Source organism: Corvus moneduloides, chromosome 19 (genome assembly GCF_009650955.1).
Source record: "Corvus moneduloides isolate bCorMon1 chromosome 19, bCorMon1.pri, whole genome shotgun sequence".
NCBI classification, from domain to species: Eukaryota; Metazoa; Chordata; class Aves; order Passeriformes; family Corvidae; genus Corvus; species Corvus moneduloides.
In genome coordinates, this window is record NC_045494.1 from 11701477 (window position 1) to 11722790 (window position 21314).

At 59.5% G+C, this 21314-nt stretch overlaps 1 protein-coding gene across 1 annotated transcript in view; it reads right to left on the minus strand.

Moving 5' to 3' along the window:
- NTN1 (netrin 1) overlaps positions 1-20120 on the minus strand; it is an 88263-nt gene extending 68143 nt beyond the window's left edge. Inside the window, exon 1 of the mRNA XM_032129162.1 lies at positions 18857-20120. Within this exon, the coding sequence (XP_031985053.1) occupies positions 18857-19880 (1024 nt within the window). The 5' untranslated portion in view covers positions 19881-20120. The remainder of the gene's footprint in view (positions 1-18856) is intronic.
- Between the last annotated feature and the right edge of the window lie 1194 nt (positions 20121-21314).

Consider the following 21314-nt stretch of genomic DNA (forward strand, 5'->3'; position numbering starts at 1 on the left):
CTAATTAACCAGTCACAGGACTGGTGTTGCTCAATATGTTTAATGATCCGGAGAGAGGTTGAATAGCTGGGGGCAGCGTCTGGAGGAGCGGGGCTGTGGAGGGGACGGACGGGGAGGCTCAGATGGGCTCACACGGGGCTGGGACAGGAGGTGACAGGCAGGGACACGGGATGGACCCTCCTCTCCTGCCAAAGGCAGCGCTGTCCTCTCCTCATTGCTGGCACAGCCCTCTCCACCTCCTGTGAGGACGGGGGACTCGCTGTGTGTCTCCCTGCGTGTCTCCAGGATCTGCCTGTGGTTAATGTTTGTCGCTGTTTAGGGACAGCAGAATGAGATGGAAACGTTCAGGTGCACCCGAAACCAGTCCAGTCTGAAATCAGGCCGAGCTAAAGGAGAATCCCCCAAAAGCCCCCAGGCACCAGGTTAATGCTCACCAGCACAGCAAGGATCAGTTTCCTCTCCTTCCTCCCAGTAAAGCAAGAGTTGGAGTGAAACCAGTGCAGGACTGGGGAAGAGAATCAGGATCAGGGAGCCTCTCTGGTTGCCACTGCCTTGCTCATTGCCTCGGTTTCCCCAGGACAGGGACAGGATGTCACACCAGATGTCACACTCAGACACTCCGACATCAGTTTGGTTTCTAGCCAGGGCTGCAGCTGGAAACTCCCCACAAGCTGAGGGAAAAGCATCACCCCAAAAGGCACATGGGGCTGGTTTGAACCCTACAGCTCATGACGGTCCTGCACCTCTCTCCCTCTGCGTGAGCCCTGTCCTCTTCCTCCGCACTGATCCCCACAGGCTGCTCTCAAACTGCGCCTGGTGGCACCAGGCTGTCCCTGCTGCTGTCACAGCTGTCACACTGAAGGAAGGCTGCTCCTGGCTGGCGGCTCCAGCACATCCCAGAGCTCTGCTGGGCACCTTCGTGCCCCTGCCCTGATCCTGTCACTGAAAGCCACTTTGGGGACGGGTTTTAAGCATTTCCTAGCTGTAATTTGGGCATTTACTGCTCGGAATCCAGGCTCCCATGTAATTAAACTTTGGATTTCACAGCAGCACAGATGCCTCTGGAACAGACCTGCAAGGCTGTGCCCATGGCTGTCATTAAAACCTCTCTTCACACAGATCCCTCCACCAGCACCAGGAGTTTATTCCCTGCAGGAAGGATCTGCCAGGACAGAGGGAGCACCTGGAACCTCCCGGGTGCTGAGGGGGCTGAGTGATCCCTCTCCCTGCTTTTCCTGGGATAGCTGGGAGGTGCTGAGCTTCCCGTGGGACCTGCAGGGCTGCAGGATCTGCAGGCAGCACCCAGTGCTGAGGGGGTCACACAGCCAGGCAGCGCCCAGCGCAGCTGCGGCCTCTCCCAGGGCTCTGCGGGGGAAACCAAGCCTTGGAGAAGGTCTGACCTCGGGCTTGTCCCATCAGACACCCCCAGGGAGGTGGGGAAGGGCCCCCAGTGCTTTGTGGGGAGGCAGAGGACTGGGGCAGGAGCTGGCAGCTGTGTGTGTGATGGCACTGGGGGCTCTGCTCGTGGTCACGGAGCATCCCCACCCTGCTGGGGTCATCACAGAGTGACTGAAAAGAGCATCCTCTCATTTCCTCCCAGCTGGCCCCTGGACACTGAGAATGAAGAGCCACCACTGGGCCAGCAGCTCCTGGCTGAGTCACCAGCTTGCAGTGGTGGGAGTGAAACCTTCCAACTGCAAACTCTCGGTTCTGCAGTTACCAGGAGAGAAAGAAAGAGAATTCTCCCATGCAGAACAGTGTCTCGAGGTCAACAGAGAAACCCCTGTGGCCTGAATACCCAGTCTGGGGAGCTGGGGAGCCTGGCAGGGAGGCTCAGGGTCTGGGTGTCTGCGTTGTCACACTTGTAGCCAGGTTACCATGGCTCATCCGCGGGGCATCCCCGCCCCGGGGCTGCTGCCTGTGGGCTTTCAATGGGCTCTGCTCCTCCAGCATTGAGCGGGACACGGGATTTGCAGGAGAAAAGCTCATCCTCAGCGGTGCTGTCATGTCATCACCCCGGGACTCACAAAGGAGTGTGAGTGCAGCACAGGGAGGGGACGCCCCTCAGCCCCCGGGCACGGCCCTCCCCAGGCACCCACCTCGCCCTGCTCAGCCCAGACACAGCTCAGGTGTCCCACAAAGGCCACCTCAACCATGGGGGCAAGTGGTGGGGACACAGCAATGGCCACATTGCCCTCAACTCCTGCGTTCTCTCAGTGTCACCCTGTGCCTGGTGCGCGGGGTGCTGGGACCTCAGTGCCTTCAGACTGGATCTGGAGCCACCCGAGCAGCCAAAGAGGGACATAAGGACTCTGGTTTTGGGTTTTTTTTCCTACATGCTTGAGCTGACACCCAGAGCAGGGTATCCAAAGGCCATGGGTGCTGCACAGTGCCCACAGGACACCCCGGCTTTCCCCACTGTCCCTCCACGGATGGGGACCCTCAGCTCTCTTTCAGGGCTCCCCCCACCAAGCCCTGCTGCTGGGGGAGGAGAGCTGGGTGCCTTGGCCGTGTCTGCCCACCCCTCCCTCCTCCCGGGGGATGAGAACTGGAATAAAAGGTCCATTTCTTTAGAAAGCCAGGCCTGACTATGGGAAGGGTCCCTGTATCCATGCAGCTCTCCCGGCCTCCCGCTCCCCTGTTTAGTAATCTCACTTCTGGGCCTGAATTCATTCAGACGCTGTGAAGGATTAGCTGACCTTTCTTTCAGAGCTTGGTAAGCTGGGGATGTTAAAGCTTCCCAAAAATTAAACTCTCAGGAGGCTGGGAGCCTGGAGAGTTCTTTAGAGGCTGCGGCTGCTTCCCCAGCATCCACCCTGGGACTGTCCCTTTGTGTCCCCCAAAAGTGCTCAGATCCACACACAGCCCCAGATCCCAAGTGCACAGTGCAGGTGGGGGGTAAAACCAGAGGGGTTTTGTCTCCTCTGAGAGGGTTTGGTCATTTTTTTCTGTTTGCCATCGTGGGTTTCAGCTCCTGCTTTCCCACTTTCTCTCTGCTGCCATGAGAGGAAGCAGTGAGGGAAAATGTGAGCCCGTGAACTTGGGAGATGAGGTTTGGGAAGGGGGGAAGCTGTCTGGGAAGGGATGGTGCTGTCCCAGCTAACGGGGCAAGGACAAGCTGCTCTCACCACTGCCAGGGCGTGCTCACTCTGAAACCAGTGACAACCTGAGGCTTGAGGAGCATTTCTCTGCCTGGGATCTCAAACTGGGACTGAGTGTGAGGAGGTGATTTTAAGCTCCCAAGCACAGATGTGATGGACTGACCTGCAGAGTGCTTCCCATGGATGGGAATGTTCACACAACACGGCTGCACTCCCCTGACCAAATGAGTCTGATTTTCAGAGCTGGATGCACAGGAGATGCAGAAAAATTCCCCTTTTTTCTACAGAATCTCAGAGCAGAGGGATTTCACCTGGACATGAGCAGAATGGGCACCACTCACAGAGCCCATTTTGTCTCCCTGGTCCCAGGAAGCAGCCAGGGAGGTGAAATCGCTGCTCCTCCAATTCGAGGAGCTGAAGAGAGCAGCTGGAGCTGGGGGAAGCTGGAGACTGCGTGGTCTGTGCCCCGCTGAGCTGCAAAACGCCGGGGCTGGCTTTGGGGAGCCCCCAGAGCAAAGGAGGGGCTGCAGGAGCTCTCCACCCCCGGCACTCAGGGCAGCCAAACTCCTGGAGGCAGCACCTTCCCCTTTGGTCCCAGGTTCTCCCGCTCGGGGCTGCGCTGTTGCCTCTGGCGGAACAGGAGCAAATCCATCAGCCCACACACGCCAGGGCCGGCCTTCCATCCAAACCCCGAGCAAATTGCACAGAGGGAGAGCAGGGCTCCATCCAAAGCCCACGGAAACCAGTGGTGAGACGAGAAATGACTCCGACTCCTCCGACTCCTCCTCCTCCTCCTCCTCCTCCTCCTCCTCCCCCCCTCACTTTCCCTCTGTCCCGTTGGAACTGGAGCCGTTTGCACACAGAAAGGATCCCCGGCAGCAGCATCTGAGCGCGCGGCAGCCTGGCTCAAACAAACCCTCTGCGGTTCTCCTTCCCATCCACCTCAGGTTTTGTACAGAAGCTGCGAGGCGGGTGAGGGGCTGCCTTTGTTATCCATTTCAATTGCTCCTTTAAACGGGCAGCCGGCTCCTAACTGGGATAATTTTATAGGCCCCATAACCCAGCACGAGGAGTCTCTTTTACGACCCTGCACTCCCCCTGTCTGAGGCAGGAGCGAGGCAGCGGCCGGAGCCCGCGGGGCTCTCTGGCACGGAATCCATCGGTAATCCTGAAAAATAAAACTGTCTTATGTGATATAAATTAGATTCCTGCCCTGGGGGGACGAGCAGCTCTGCTCCCCCACGGGGCCACCGCTGTCGGCGAGCATCTGTTGCAATTATAGGTTCCTGCAGCCTGCTCGGCGGGAATGACCTCCCAAATATTCCAGCAGCAGCTGGAGCTTGCACAAACACTCCGTGTTCCCTTTACAGCCCAACAGCAAGGGCTTGCTCCGTGCTGAATGCTGCTTGGTGGCCCCATCTCCTCCCAGGACTCTGGGGGTGTCCAGGGTCCCCTTGCTGGGGGTGCAGATCGTCACCTGGAGGCTGAGCTCGTCTCTCCTCACAGATTTGTGCAGTGCAAAGAGGACCTTTGGCACGAGATCAGCACCATTAATTGCCCAGGAGAGGAAGCAGCCTTCAGTGCTGTGCAATTACACAGAAATTACCAGAAGAAATCAATTCCAAAAGGTGACCATATGGGCTGTAACGCTGAAGCCCAGGCTGGATTTTGCCTCTGGTTACTGCCACTCAGAACTGAGGGCAGAATCCAGGCCAGAAGTGTGTTTCTAGTTCGTGATTTATTGCACCAAAATGGAGCTGGTAATGAAAACCGTGTTCCACTTAATACTCAGGCGACTTCCAACAAAAATGCCAGCAGGAACTCTTTCTTCTGCTCCTTGCCTTAGAGCTGCCCGGCAGCAGAGGATCTGCGAGCTCAGCCCTCCTGCTGTGCCACAGGGAGAGGCCCCACGCGTCCCACATGTCCCCAGACCCAGCTGATGGCAGCAGGCTCGGCACCGGGCACCCACCAGCCACGGACCCTGCTCTGCCTCATCTCCCCCATCCTCCCACACCTTCCCACCTGGGCAGGCTCAGCCTGAACTGCAGATGAATTCACCAAACAAAAACCATCTCTGTGACATTACTTCAGCACTGCTTTCCAAACTACCCCCACGGGCTGGTTCTGCTGCAGCACTGACCCACCCAACCCCAACCTGCGGGTGCTGAGTCCCCTCTGCAGCACCCAAAGCTGATGAAGCCAGATGAAGTGAGGGCTTTGCTCCTTCCCAGCCCAACCGGCTGCTCCTTGGCTTTAAAAATGTCATTTTCCCCACATGCAGGAACCAGCAGGAGCCCTCCCCTCTCCTCCCGGAGAGCAGCAGGTGGAGAAAGCTCTGAGGGAGCTTCAGAAAGAACCCGCGGCCCCCTCCAACCCCTCCTTGCAAACACGGGGCGACCTGTGGGAAATGGCTGGGAGATGGCCGAGTGCCACGGCTGAGCCCCTGCGCTGCGGACGGGGGTTCATTTGCATGCCGAAGTGGTAGCCGGGCTCTTTCCAACACGGTGCAGGCATAGAAATGTATTTGAATGTTCAATATCGCCCAGCAGAGAGCTCCCCGTGGAGAAAATCCCCCCGGGGGGCTGCTGGAAGGAGCTCCCAAGTCAAAGATGCCCAAAGGAAACCTCGGGTCCCAAGGGCAGCAGAATTGCCGGGGAGCTGAAAGGCACCGGGCTGAGGCTCGAGGCGGATCCGCGGCGGGGCTTTCGCAGCCAAAGCCAGGCGTGCCAGCGACAACAGGAAACGCGCGGGCTGGGTGACAAGTGCTGCGGCCTCTCCTCAGCTCTCAGGGCTCAATGGCTCCCGGGTGACTCCGCAATCAAGGTCCCATTCAAGCCAGGAAGAGTCAGATCCCGGGGATGTGTGTCAGGCCAGCACTTTCCACTTCTCTTTCAGCCCGTGGACACCTATAAATTTTCCAGGGACAGTGGGACAGGACATGCCTCCGCTGCAGCCACTTCCAAAGGCTCCTTAAAAGCAGCCCAGGACACACAGAAATCCATTCTATGGAGCAATTACCAGGGATGAGTGGGAGTCCATGGAGCTTCTCCCTGTCAAGGACCCGAGCACAAAGTCCACCGCCCCCAGCCAAGGCAAGCGAGTCAAATTATTGGCAATAAATAAATTTACTCCAAATGTCGACCCACTTTACATTCCTTTATTTAACACAGCTGCTCTAAAGAGGGGCTGGGATAAATGGAAAATAAAATCTGGGGGGCTTCATGGCTCCCTGGTTCTCGGGCAGAGCTGGCCGGGCTCTGGTTGCTATTATTAGTGTAACGATTGTTGTTGTTATTATTATTGTTATGATTATATGCATTTCATTCTCTTCTGGGTAATGAATAATTTATGACTCTGTCTCGATCCCCTTTCAATGGATTCACTATCCAGGGAGACTCGCTGAATAATTTGGATCATTCGTTTTCAAGTGCAGGGGCTGCCGACAAATTGTTCGCTTTTCATTGCTGGGGACATTCATTGGTCACCCAAATCAGGGATTTCTTTGGTCGCCCCCAGCACGTGAGGCGCTGTCTGGGGTTTTGTTGGGATTTTGTGGTGTTGTTGTTGATTGGGTGAAACTTTGTGAAGTGGGGACTAACAAACAGCTCATCTGGGGGGCTGGATTTGTGCAGAAGTCAGTTTGCCAAATTTCTGTGAACATTTGGTGATTTTGCAGAGGCTTATGGAAAGTAAATTCTACAGAGGATATTAAATGTTATTTAAATGTTTTAAAGGTGACGCTGCTCTTGCTCTTTGATTTGATCTGAACTATTATGCAGCTGATTATTAAATTTTGCTCACTCAGCTCACACTAGAGAAATGCTGCAGTGTTAAACCTCCTTTGCCCAAAATCCGGAGGGAAAGGGAATTTTCAAGAGGGTTGCATTGGGGATCTTCGGCTCCTTACAATCAAATGAGCACCTGTATCAACCTCGCTGTGTCCACCCTGCGATCCCTGATCCCGAATTCACGTCCACCCCACAGGATCAGCACCCTCCAGCCCTGGGCAGGCTCTGAGCTCCGCGGGGATCCATCCCCGAGCACGCACGTGGCATGGTGAGGATGAGCGTTGGCCCTTGCCTTGGGATGGGATGGAGAGGGCTGACACATCAGCGCTGGTACGCGCGGTTTGGCTGGGATGTCCCCACTTGGACAAATCCCGGCGGATTTGCGGCCAGCTCCGTGAGAAATCATCAGGACATGCCGCGCTGAGCTGAGGAATGAACTGACAGCGGAGCTCTGCTGGTCCACAGACCCCCTCGATACATCTCTGCTAGGTTAGATGTTGAACTGCGCCCAAAGCCGCCTCTGGCTAAACCCAGGAACAGCTGGGAATTACCAGGGCTGAGCACCCCCGCCCCGGCTCGGACCTGCCCAGCTCAGCGCCGTGCGATTGCCCCCCCGCAGTCGCCGAGCTCCCAACTCCCGGCACCGCAAGAGCCGCAGAGGACAATCCCTGGTCCCCAGGGCCGGAGCCGCTCGTCCCGTCCCGTCTCTGACCTGCTCGTCCCGTCCCTGTCCCGCTCATCCTGTCCCTGTCCCGCTGGTCCCATCCCCGCCCCGCTGGTCCTGTCCCTGTCCCGATGGTCCCATCCCTGTCCCGCTGGTCCTGTCCGTGTCCCGCTGGCCACATCCCTGTCCCGCTGGTCCCATCCCCGCCCCGCTGGTCCCTTCCCTCTCCCGCTGGTCCAGTCCCCGCCCCGCTGGTCCCGTCCCCTCCCCTCTGGTCCCGTCCCCGTCCCGCTGGTCCCGTCCCTCCCGCACCGCCCGCTGCCTGCGCCGCCCGCCCAGCCCCGATTTACGAGCAGCGTGTGAAGGACAGGCACTGGGCCGCTGGGCTGAACAATGCGGGAATATTAGCCGAGTTACAAAAACAAACAAACCAAACCCTGCCGGGAGCCCGTTTCATTTATCTTCCTTTGTCCCGTTTTGCTTCAGCGTGAAAGTCGCCCTTTCAAGCGCAGCGGTTGCGTTCCAGCCCCGGCGGGCAGCTGATCCAAGGCGCTGCACCGCGAGCTTCCCAAAGGCGTGTTTGCACAGTTCAATTCATTCCTAAATATTCAGCCCAGTTTCCCTCCCTCCAACCCTCCCAGGACTTTTTGCCCAAGAGCCGAGGGTGTAAAGCCCGGGCCGGGGACGGCGGTGCACAGAGCCTTTGTGTGCAAACACAAGCTGCTGTTTGTATTTGCCTTCCCACTGTCAGAGCCCGATTGTGCGCGGGGCAGCGCTGGCCACCGGGCTGCTCTCAATATCCGCCCGGCCACCGCCGCTGCCAGAGGGACGCTCCCTCCCTCCCCGGCCGCTTTGAAGCGCAGCGATTTAATTTCATGAGGCTTTCAGTAATCACGTTCCGATCTCCAACATTAACCAGAACTGACTCCCTCTTGCAAAAGGGGGAGGATGAGCCAGTAAACAGCCCCGGCTCGGGACGGGCGGCACTGACAGAGGAGGGCGAAACGCGGGGCTGGTTCTGCGCCTCTTATCAGATGGGGCTGGAAAACAACAGGCTCTGGGCAGCACCGGGAGGGAGCGGCTTTGCCCGTCCCGAGGATGCTCCTCAGGCTGCTCTCGTGCACCACAAACGCTGATTTTTAAACCCAGACATTTTCATCCTGTCTGCAGCTTTTCCCATTGTTTACCTTCCTTCTTCCCTGTTCCACTTACAGCGTCCCGGTGCCTCTGCCACGTTCCCCAGGGCTCGCTTTGCTGCTGGAACAGGCTCCTTCGGCATCGCTACCTGCCGGGGTAGCCGCTGGGCCAGGAAGAGCCAGGGGCACCCTTAGGGGAAGGGCTTGCATGAAGAGGAGTCTGCAGCTAGGGAGATTCAGGTCTCACCTGCCTGCACTGTGCCTCCCTCCCCTCTCCTCGCCTCCCTGCACGCAGGGCTCAATTCTCCCCAGAGCGTCTCCTGACCAGGCAGAGATGACACTCCAGACCCTGAAGGAAAGTCCTTTTGGGGCTGTGAGAGCTAAGCAAGTGCTGGGGCAGTCCCCAGTGAGTGTAAAAATTCCCTTTTCCAATCAGATGTGCTTTTCTTTCTCTCCTCATCCACTCTGGTCTGACTGCCTGAGCCTGCACACTAAATACCCACAGAGCTGACATTAAGGGACAATAATTATTCCCGCAGAATAATTAATGATAATTCGAATCAAAATTGTCACACTTGGTCAAAACAAAGCACAGATCCCAGTGATCCACCCAATGCAGCCTGGCAGGGATCTGGGTGATGGATGGCTCCGAAATACCACAGGGAAGATGACGTGGACACTTCATCCATCTTTCCATCCCGGGCTCTGAACTTGGAGCACGCAGGCTGTGTAAGGATGGGATCAGGGAGGGAACAGCTGGGCTGCTCCTCGCAGGCTGGGAGCTCACAGACCCAGCACGGAAATGGCACCGAGCCCGGAGCGGGGCCTGCTGAGCCAGCAGCATTCCTCCCGTGCTCCTCCTCCAATTCCCACCTGGGACAGGGGGGAGGACATCTCACCTCCCTCCCTCCCTCGTGCCCTGAGAAAGAGGGGAGTGCTCTTCCCACTCCATGAGGCACCATCAACAAATCTGTGCCTACTTCTCACTGGCAGAGAGGGTTTCCCACCCCAGTGTATCAAAAAGGATAAATGTGCTTTAAAACAACCCCACAGAGCCGGGCTGCTCCCAGCCGGTGCCATTGCACTGCCTGGTCCTGCCCCTCATGGCATTTTTGCCCTTTCCCAGGGGAAATTGGGGGTGCTGGGTGCAGGCCCTGGGCTCTCCATCCTCTCCCCAAACAGGAGATGCAGCAGCTTCGATCCTCAAGCGGAGATTCCCAAGGCTGCTCCCCCCTACCTGTACTGGAATTTCCACTCGCCTGCCCACACAATCTCTTTTCACTGCTCATTTTTGGCAGAAGATGGCCGAGGTCTCCTGGGCTCATCCATTACCAGCCCCTCCATCCCCAAGGGGAGCAGGAATTGGGCTGAGGGCTGTGATTCCCAGTGCAGTGTTTCAAGGCATCCTGTCTCAGCCCAAGAGGGGATCCCTTTCCATGAGAAACTGCAACCTGGGTGACAACAGGCATCGGGCAAAGCCAGAGGCTCCTTCCAGCTCTTCTGTGAAATAATTTAAAAAAACCCTGTACTTCCAGGAGAGAGTGCAATAAAGGTTTGCTCCTTCCCTGCTCTCCAACCCTCTGTCCAGGTGGGGGGTGCAGACAAAATTTTCAACCCTCCTGTCACTAATGAGATTTTTTTGAAAAGGTTGCAAAGGAAAATTTCTGCCCACAGAAATTTCTGCCCAGGAAAGTTTCTTCCATGGTCCCGCAGCTGTGTGCGGGACACGAATCCAGGCTCTTTCCCTGCCTGTTCCTTCCTCTGCCCTCTGTAACCCCGACGATGCAGGAGGTGCCTGCTGTGGGCAGCAGTTCTGTGCCCACTTTGTGCTGTCGATGCCCCCCGTGCCAGCTGAGACCTCAGGATGCCCGGCACCATCCCTGCTTGTCTTGGGGTGATTTTATGATAATGCTGCATTCCCCTATTGTCTGTTTATTCCCCAGAAATGGGTCCCGCAGCTTTAAGCTGGGTCCGAGGGAAGAGCGGGGGGGAGCCGGGAAAATTCCTCAGCCCGGTTTGCGTTCAAGGGCTCACACACTCTCCCCTGTGCTGCTCGGCTCAGGCAAGAAGTGTTCCCAGGACTGCACACCAAAATCCTCCGGTAATTTCTTCTTGTTCTTCTGGAACTGTTCGGCCCCGTGGATCGGCACGGAGGCTGCGGGGACGCCGCATCCCGGCCTCGGAGCTCGGGAGGGGCCGAGCCAGCTACAGAGGGAACTCTAAAATCCACCAGCTTTCTCTGCAGCGAGGAGATTTATTATCTAACATTACTCATTTTTCTTCTGAGCCTGCTTGTTAAATAAGTAATTTTTTTCGCTTTCATCCAAGAAATTCCTGTCGTATCGGTGGGGAAGGGAGTGCTGAACCCTATCTTCTGTGGAGGAGATGTCCCTTCCAGGGCGTTTCCCCCTAAACTTGTCTCAAATCGAGACACCGCTGAGCCCCGGAACGGAACAATCTCTGCCCACATCACTCCATCAGTTTTTAAGCTCCAGTCTCCACTAAAACCAGTGCTGTACAAAATGCTTCCATAAATCCAGCTCCCAGCAGAGCGGAGTGGCTGCTCCATTCCCGTGCTCTCCCAGGTCAGAACCCGTTTCTTTAGTATCTCCCAAAAGAAGACAGGACTTTTCCCTCCCCGCCGTTAATTCCCCGTTTTCTGCTGAGCCTAAAGCGAGCTCCCATTCCGGGTGGGGTTGAGCCCCTCCGTGCCACTGCTCCCTCTGCCTCTGCCTGGGGTGGATCGGGAGCAGCCGAGTCCCCGTTCCGCTCCCTCCGTGAGCCTCCGCGGCTGCCCTGGCTGAGAGCAGGAAAAGCCTCCCTGTCTCCTTATCAGTCCCCAGGGCATCCTAATCCCCTATAAACGAAAGCTATTATGCAGATATCTTTTTAAAAGCCCGCCTGTCACTCCAGCCAGCCCCATCCCCGCTCTCCGGACTCCGGAGCGCGGTCAGCGGGGATGAGCCTCTGCCGCGGGCAGAGCCGGGATTGGCCCGGGTGAGGATCCGGCCTGTCCCTGTCGCTGTGCCGTGCTTTGATCCCTGCTCAGACACGGAGCGGGTCCCCGTCCCGCCGGGCGGCAGAGCCAGGCTGAGCCCCAGGCCGTGCCAGCCCCGGCCGTGCCCGCTCCGTGCGGGAAGCAGCGGGGATCTGGCAGGGATGCTCGTGACGGGAGCTCGGCTTATGCAAAGCAAACTTTTCCTGCTGATCGCAGCGGCAGAGGCCAAACGGCAGCCGCTGCTCCAGAGACACCCTGGGGACGGAGCAGATGTGGCTCTGCCACCGCCGAGCCCTGTCCCGGCTCTGAGCTCTCTGCAGGGGCTGGTCCTGGCAGCAAATCCTCTCCCGTCCCTCCTGAAACACGGGGGCATCTGTTAGGTGCAGTCAGGAACGTGGTGCAAATAAACCATCCTGGTGAGGCTGAGTCAGTGAACACCCGTGCGCTGGGGACTCAGCCCTGCTATGGGGTCGGTGTGTCCTGTGCCCCAGGCAGCTGTGCCAGCGCTCTCCAGGAAAAGCTGGATGTCAGATTTGATGGGTCCTGGGGCTGCTTTGGGGTTTTTTCTGCTGTTTGACAGCAAAAAGGGGCAAAATGATCTACAACCTCTCAATGCCAGGCAGGTCACCAGACTGCTCCAGTCATCCTGACCCACAATCTCCTTTGTCCTGGATGTCCCCCAGGACAAAACTGGTGGAGGAAAAAACTCAACACAGCGCCCTGAAATCCTTCAGAAAGTCCTCAATAAAATTCTGCTTGCACAGCCCAACCACAGAACGGTTACAGACAGGATGGGAGCTGGGAAGGCTTTTGAGGCAGAGGTGATTAATTAGGGTAAAGAAAAGGAATCACCCAAATTTAATAAGAGACACCAGGAACTCCCCGGAATGAAATCCTGCAGTCCCATAATAACCACAAGAGCCTCCGAAACCACTGTACCAAAAAGCTGGGTGTCACAAAAGGGAGGCAGGAGAGATCAAGAGCCAAAAAGGCATCAATCCTCCATGGTCACAAAAATCCATCTCATCCCTGAGGATGAAGGGGGGATACATTAAGAATGCAGGGACAAATTTGTGTGCCCCAGCTGCTCCCACTTCACAGGCCAGGTAGGAACCCCAGGATCCTGGCAGTGCTTTTACAGGCAGTGGGGATTCCAGAGCCCTCGGGTGCTTTTTGCTCCATCCCTGGGGAGGCAGCACGTCCCCCCCAGCAGGCACAGGGAGTTTGAGAGGCAAGGACAGAGGAGGCTGAATAAGGATGACATGATTTGGCCCAGAAAGAGGAGGGCAGAGATTAGCCGTGGACAAGCTCAAGGGAAGGCAAGTGTCCAACCCGGAGTGCCAAGCCTGGTTTTGTTTCAGCCTTAACTGCGCTTTTTTGTTTGTTTGTTTGTTGGTGTAAAAACCTTTCTGTTGGAAATCAGTTTAACTTTAAGCTTCCTGAGAATAAAAGCCTGTGAGAAAGCTCTGCCCATGCGAGGCTCCCTTGGGAGGCTACAATGGGAGCCTCAGCAGCTCGTGGGCCCAAATTTCTATGGCTACAGCACCCATCTGCTCAGCAATACAGCTACCCCTGCTCGTGCACCTCCCCATGCAGCACGATCCGCTGGGAGCTGCACCAGGAGGGGCTGGAAAGGACCTGTGGCTCCATGGATGGCACATGGAGCCACGAGAAGTCCAGCCCTCGCAGGGTCTGCTCCAGTTGCTGGTGAAGCTGCCCCCGTTGCAGTTTCCCTGGGTACAAGGATGCTGCAATAAAGCTTCAAGCCTTTCTCAACCCAAGTCCAAAGGATTTTACACAGCCCTCCTTTGCTTCCTATAAAAGGGGAAATTGAGGCCAAAGATAAGCTTGGATATCAGAAATTTTGAGCGTTCTTGTTATCATCGGGAGGTAACGGGCAGTACCACCACAGAGCAGCTCCAAAACCCACCTGAGAGCCTTGCCTGGATCCAGCCAGAGGCAGAGTCGTGCTGTGCTGCCAGATCCAGGCAGCAACGCCAGCCTCAGGTGGGCAACGGATGTTACACTGTGGGCATCCTGCTCTGGCCCCCTGGGGATCCTCTATGGGACCCTGGGGATCCTGCAGAGCAGCCTGGGGATCCTGCTCAGAGCCTCTCTGCTCAGGCTGGGGATGTGGCTGTTTTTCCAGGCAAGGAGGGAGGGATGCTTGGCTTCCATCCTTCCCCATCCCTCTGGAACAGAAGTGGCCATAAGCAGGGTGAACATGGGGACCTTCAGAGTCCTCATCTCCTCACAGAGGGATTTGCAAAGCCACTCAGTTCCTCTGTCTGACTCCCGTCCCACCACGGAACCGAAGGGGCCCAGGGTGCTTTGGTGACCAGGTCCCTGCCAGCTCTGCCAGTCCCACCCACACTCCACTCCCCACTGCTGCAGCCAGAGCCTCTGTCCCTCTGTCTCCCTCAGGATAAACCATCTGCAAAGCCCTGAACCAGCACGGGAGAGGAGAAGACAGAAAGAACATCTCCCACCAGCCCAGTCCTTCCTGGTCGGATGCATCTCAGCCACTGTGAGCCCCTGGTGGCCCAGGCCTCGTCCTGGCTCCCTGCTCTGCCCAGCTCCGGGGGTGCCTGGACCCTGCAGACAGGCACCAGCTCACAAGCAATTCCTGCCAATTCCCAGCCAAGCAATTCCTGCAGGCACTCTCCAGTGGGACAGAGCCCAAGTCACCACCAGCTTGACTCCTTCTCCCATTTGGAGGCCAAGGGGAATGGGAAGGAATCATCTCATGGGGCTCCCCAACATCCCACTGTGCTGACCTCGGGAAAACGGTTACAGACAGGATGGGAACTGGGGAGGCTTTTGAGGTGGACGTGATTAACGCAGGGTGAAGAAAGGGGATCACCTGAATTTAATGAGGGACACCAGGAACTCCCTGGCATGAAATCCCTCACATCCCTCTGTGGGAGAGGAGCTGGCTGTGTGGGAAGATTTGATTTCCCTGGCTGTGATAAGGGTGGAGGGAGCCCAGTTGCTATTTCAGCAAGCGCTGCCCTGCAAATGCCTCCCTGGACCACCACGGAGGTGATAAAGCCCCAGGTTTTTCTGGAAGGAAGTTTTTCATTGGGAGTGTTTGGCAGGCGCTTCTCTCAGAGTTCCTGGTCAACTCCTTGTCTGAGGTGAAGTTTCCTTTCCACTGAACAAGAAACTTGCTCGGAAATTGCTCTGACATGAGACACATCCCAGCCTGGGAACCCTTCGGCAGCGGAGCAGAGCCTGTCCAACACCAGGCTCCCCGTGCTGCCTGTGCCAAATCCCCAATCTGGGAACACAATGTGTTTCCTTTCTCTCCCTGCACTGGCTCCCGGGTTTGTTAAACGCTCTCAAGGCATCACAGAGGGCCAAAATCCGAGCGGCGCCCAGCACCTGCAGCCACCGCTGACGTCAGGCACACGTGCAGGTACCGGGAGCATCTCCTGGGTCCGTGGGGGGAAAGGCTGTGGAGATCCAGAGCCGGCACTGGGAATGGAGTCTGGAGCTCTCCAAGTGCCTGTCAGTGGGATGCAACCTGGGCTTGTCCAGTAGTGCTTTATCCAGGGCAAAGGCAAAGGTGTTCTATGCAAGCTAAAGGGATGGTGCTGGTCCGGGTTCATTCCCAGCACTCTAAATAACACCGTCCTGGCTCCTGAGAAATTGTGGAATGCTGCCCATTGCATTTTAGTGACGTTGTTAAATCTGGTTGAAGACCCTGCCTGCATTTTCCCGTGTCCGCACAAGCTCACCAGCAGCTGAGCTCTGACAGCGTTTCAGTTCAGACCTTTTCCAGCTGCAATCTCCTCTCCCAGGGGAGCTGGAAGCTGCATCAGGACGAACTGGGCTGGAGAAGGGGGCTTGGGCTGGACCAGCGCTGAGCAAAGAGCCAGCCCAGCGGCGCTGGGGAGAGGCAGGATGGAGAACAGACCTCTGAGCTCTGCTCCAAGCTGAGTCCTCCCTGGAGCCCTCCAGCTCCCAGGCTCCCGGCCAAAGCTGGACCGCAAGGCCAAGCTCTATGTGGATGAGTTATTTGCCAGGTAAAGCTGATGGGAACCTGAAGCTGTGAAAAGCTCTGCAGGAGCAGATCCCTGGAGATCATCTCCTTGGGACAAGCCCTGTCCTCTCCATGTGCGGTGCTGGGATCTCACAAGGAGCAATAAAGAAAAATTCGATCTGGCTGGCAAAAACCGTTCCCGTGGGAAATTTTGACTTTCTGTCAGAAACTCCAGAGCATTTATTTTTCAGCCCCAAATAAGCATGAATAGGAACAAAGATTCAGTTTTGGCAGGGGGAATGGGCTTACCAAAGCAAACACCCAAATTTTTAAGCAAAGCAGACACATTCTATAATTTTTCCCCTTGGATGAAAAGAAAAAGAAAACCCCCAACGATTTCCCAGAAAGGAGAAAAGTAAATTCAGTGAAAAAAAAAGCAACCAGTTCTCCCACCGCTACTTGATGCAAATTCAGCTGATTTGGCTAATTCACCTTTTCCTCAGCACGGCGGCTCAGGACTCTCTGGCCGCTCTGATTCCCCCTGCAGTGCTGGAAGGAGCCTCCAGCGTGCGGCGGCCGCATCGGCAGCGACTCCCCGCCCGTCCCCGGCCCCGGCCCGGCACAGGCGGCTCCACAGCCCCCGCTGACCCGGGGCCTGACTTTCTCTCGGGATTTGGGAGGGAAACCAGGGTGGGCCGACGGTCATGAGCGAGTGGGTGGGAGTTGAATGGGGTTATTGTGATCTTTATCTGGGGGGATTATTCCAGGCGGTGTGGGCTTGGCAGGGTTTTTGGCCGTGGCTGGTTTTACAGACTGATAGGTGCGGCCGCAGGGAAGGCGCAGTATGATCGGGCTGCGGAAAATTGTTTTACGGTAGCTTCATCCTTGCAAAACATTCACTTCCCAGCAAAGCCGGTGGAAAAGGAAAAAACAGAGCGATTTTCGTTTGCAGAAGTCTGACGCGGCTAGAACTGCACATGGTCTGAAATGCAAAGCCTGGCATAAAAGTGACATATTTTACTGGAAACTGGGAACTTGCTTCCCTTTTATTGGAAATAAATTGGAAGGGAGAAGGATGGTAGGAGCACGGCGCCAGCACAGCAACTGAATAGAAGTGTTTTCAGGAGCATTTGGGGACCCTGCAGAGAAGACCCGGGGGTCCGAGAGCACCTCGAGACCGCACCAAAATTTATGGCATCGTTTACAGCGGTAACGCTTCAGGCAGGGAGCGGGGCTGAGGCCGGGAAAGCCGGATCCTTCCTGCCCCCCCGGCCTCGCTGCTGGGCAAGAGACAGCGCTGGGAAATACGCGAGACGCGGAGCCCCGTTCCCGAGCGCTGCCGGGCAGCGGAACCCGCGGGACGGCGGAAAAGCAACCCCGAAGTGACCCCGGCAGCCGAGTGGCACCCGCCGCTCTCTCTCGGGACCTCCCCGCCGCTCCCCCCCGGCCCGACGAGATCCGCAGCCCGGGGGAGCGGGGGCTCCGCAGCTCTGCCGAGCATCGCCCCGTGGCTACCGGGACCCCGCGCCACCGCGTGTGCCCTGGAGCCGCCACCGCGTGTGCCCCGGTGCCACCGGCCCCATCTCCGCGCCAGATAACCAGGCTTGGCCGTGCCTCCCTGGTGAAGACGCCGGAGAAGAAATTGTGCTCTCTTCAAGGGACACATCTGATTGTGATTTGGGGAAAAAAAAATAAAAAGAAAAAGGAGGGAAAGAAAAAAAAAAAAAAGGCGGCCAACCCCGGCCGCTCGGCGAGGGTTTTTTCCTATCGTCGGAGCTGCAAATATTTTGGAAGACGGGGCCGTGTTTTCCGTGTAAACAAGGCGGCGGCGGTGGCGGCGACGGCGGCGGCGGCGGCGGCGGGCGGAGGGGCCGGGGGCTCCCGGCGCGGGGAGCCGAGCCCAGTCCGTGGCATCCCAGCCCCGGGGCCGGGTCCCCACGGGCACACGGCTGAGCACCGGCCCCCTAAACCGCGAGGAGAGGAGCGGCAGAGCGCGGGGATCCCGCCGGGAAGCGGGGGTGGAAGATCGGAGGGAACATTCGGCGGGATGTGTGGGGACTCACGGGGAAGAACTCCCCGGACCCTTAACCCTTATCCACACCGGTCAGAGGCGAGGGACACTCCGTCTGCGCCGGGGGACAGCCAGGACGGCGCGTTTCTCTCTCGAGGTGGAACGAACCGGCTGCTGCCCTGTTCTCGTTTGGCCCTGGGGCTCGTTCAAGTCCCCGCCGCCGCCTCTGCCCGCACCCCCTGAGGATGCACGGACGGGAGCCGCAGGCTTTGCCGGGCTTCCCTCCCCTGCTCCGGGCCGCCTTCCCCCTCCGGAAAGGGCCGGAGCCCGTCCCCGTCCCGCCGGGGCGCGGAGCCTCTCGGGCTTTGCGGGGTCTCTGAGCCGGGGAAGGGAGCGGGGCTGCCGGCGAGCTCCGGGCTCCCCGGACCGGAGACGGGCCGTGCGCGGCGGGGCCCCCGGCCGGGACCTGCCCGGGACGGAGACACTGCCAGACCAGCCAGGGCCCCTCCGCGCTCCTCCGGACACGAACGGCGTTTTCCCGGAATCGCGAGTGTCCCTTATCCCCTTCTCCTCAGCTCCTCGTTTTTTCCTGCCTCGCGTTTCCGAGCTTCCCCTTGCTCTGCCCGTCGGAGTCCCCCGGTAACCCCATCCTGCTCCGCCGAGTGCCTCGGTCCCCTGTGTTGCCCCGGTGCCTCCGGTGTCCCCCGTCCCACGCCTCCGCGGCTCTCGGCATACCCTGCCCAAATTCCTGTGCCCTGCCTGGTGCTCCCAGGTTCCCCGTGCCCGCTGGAGGTGCCTCGGTGTTGTCACCACCGCGTTCCCGGGTACCTCAGCGTCCCCTGCCTTGAGCTGCCGGGCGCCTCGGTGTCCCATCCCGTGCGCTCCCGAGTGCCTTCACATCCCTGCTCCGCGCTCCGGGGGCCCCTCGGTGTGCCTTCCTCTGCCCCACGCTCTCCGGTACCTCAGTGTCCTCCTCCTGTCCCGTTCTCCATCTCCCTGGGTGTCCCTGAACGGCTCCCCGTGTCTCTGGATGTCCCCGTGCCTTTCGCTGCCGTTCCCCGCGGCTCCTTCGCTCTGCCCTCCCTCTGTCTGCCCCTCCGGGGACCTCCGCGCCCTGTCCCCGTCCCTCTCCCCGCCCGTACCGGAGTGTCCGCGCCCGTGGCCGGGACTCACCCACACACTCGTTGGCCTCCCGGGCCGTCGCTCGCTGCCAGGGCCGGTCGTAGTGGAAGGGCTTGCAGCGGTCGCACTCGGGGCCGGCCGTGTTGTGCTTGCAGTCGCACACCAAGCTGTCGTCGCGGTCCCGGACGCAGCGGGACGCGTGCCCGTTGCACTTGCAGCGCCCGCCGACCTGCAAGTCGGACACGGCGTAGAAGTAGGAGTCGCGGGCCAGCTCGGAGTCGTCCTCGCTCTCGTCGCCGAAGGTGTGCAGGCGGCTGAAGGTCACCCTGATGTCGGTGGCCGTCACCCAGTCCTGCAGCACGGGCGAGTTGTCGAAGTCGTGGGCGGTGGGGCGGCCGTCCAGGGTGCTGAAGGCGATGAGGCCGCCGGAGAGGGGCCGCACGTCGGTGTGCGAGTCGGTGCACACCGCCTCCTGCTCGTTCTGCTTCGTGATGGCGGCGCGGCTCGGCTTGTTGTACATCTTGCGGCACTGCGTGGAGTAGAACTGGAAAGGCACCCAGGTCTTGCCGTAGTCCATGGACTTGTGGATGGCCATGGACTCGGGGCGCGGCGAGCAGAACTGCAGGCTGACGTAGGTCACCTCGAATTTCTTGCCGAGAGAGAGGGTGAGCGTGACGTTGTGGGGATACTGGACGTAGCTGTCGGACTGCCAGCAGGTCAGGTTGTGCGGGTTGTTGAGGTCGGTGAGGAAGGAGGGCGGGTGGGCGCGCTTGGGGTCGGAGGCGTTGCAGAGGTGGCAGGTGCGGACCTGCTCCTCGCCCTTCTCCGTCACCACGCAGTACCGCGACGGCGGCTTCCCGCAGGTGCTGGACACCTTCACCTCCTTCCCGAAGGCCGAGTTGACGAAGTCGGGGATGCAGCGGCGGGGCAGCCCGTGCTCGTCGTAGCAGGGGTCGGGCTGGGCGGTCTGCACGGCGAACATGCTCACGCCGTGGTAGCCGCCGCGCAGGGGCTGCGCCAGCCACGCCGCCGCCAGCAGCAGGGCCAGCGGCGCCTCCGCTCCCCTCCGCGGCATCCTGCGCGACCTCCGCGCGGCGTGGGGACAGCGGGGAGGGGGACACGGGGCAGACCGGGGAGCCGCCGCTCGACCGCGCCGCTCCGCGGGGCACCTCGGCCGGGGACGCGGTGCGGCGGCTCAGGGAGCCCGGAGCATCGCCCGCCCCGCGGCCAGCCCCGCGGAGAAAGGGGAGACCGCGACGGCGGCGGCACCACAAAAGTGGGGCTGGCGGCGGGGCTGGGTCCCGCCTGCCTCCCGCCCCGGCCCTCGCACGGAGAATGACTGGCGGTCCCAGCCCCCGCCGCGTTTGAGGTCATGCTAAAGGAGTGACATCGCGCTCAAGGAACAGAACAACGACATCCACTGGCGGCTCAGCCAGAGACGCGCACAGGCCTCGGGGAGGGCGGGGGGGGGGGGGGATGGGAGTGGGACGGAGCCCACCTCGACACCGCGGTGATGGGCGCCAGCTCCGCCGCGGGGCTCCCGAGCCGCCCCGAGGAGCCGGGATAGGGCCCTTCTCCTGCCGCCCGCCCCTCCGTGCCCCCGACGGGGCTGCGGGAGCCCGGGCCTCCTGCGCCCAGCAGCTGGGGATGCTCCGTGGGCGTGGAGCGGGAAGGGGGGAGAAGCGGCCGGGAAGAGCCCCACGCCCACCTGTGGGGACGCCGGGGGGGATCAGGATGGGGACGTCTCCCACCTGGTCACTGCTGGCCTACCCTCTCCACCGGGCCAGACAGGGACTGGCCCCCTCAGCTGGATCGGAAGGGGCACCGGCCCGAGCAGGCTCCCACAGCCTTCGCCCCTGGGACAGAAAACCCGGTGCCGGGGAAGTTTCATTGGGGGGAATCACGACACGGGAACTCCCGGGCCCGGAGACCCTCGGCAGGTTGTTTTAGGGGGCTGTTCTCGGTGAAGAGGGGCGGTGTGCCTACCACAGCCCCGGGACAGACCAGGCACAAGGGGCTCCGCGGCGCCTCTTGCCTCCCCCCACCTCGCTGTGCAGTTTGTCGGCTCTCCCGTTAAGGGGAGGAAGGGGTTAAAGGGCGGCACTTGTCCCGCACCGGGCCGTGGCCCAGCCCCGCTCTCCCCTTCCCACCCGCCCAGCAGACCCCCAGTGCCGAGGGGCCGCCCCCGATGGCCGCTTCCCCTCGGATCCGCTCCGGCTCCGCTCTTCCCGCTGTGATCCCGGCCGGGGACTCAGCCCGGGGGGACGGTACCGACATCCCGGAGAGACGGTCCCGGTAGGGAGCGGAGAATTTCCCTCCCTCGGCTCCCTGCGGCCCTGCTCGCCCCCCTTCCCTCCCTCTTTGATTAAAAGGGCACTTTTATTTTTCCAACGGAGGTGCCCTCTCTCGGAGCGCTGCCCACGCCGTGTCACTCAAGCGGCCGGGCCCTGGCACGGCGGCGCGGTCCCCTCCCCGGAGAGCCTCGGCGGGGCGGCCCGAGGGGACGGGG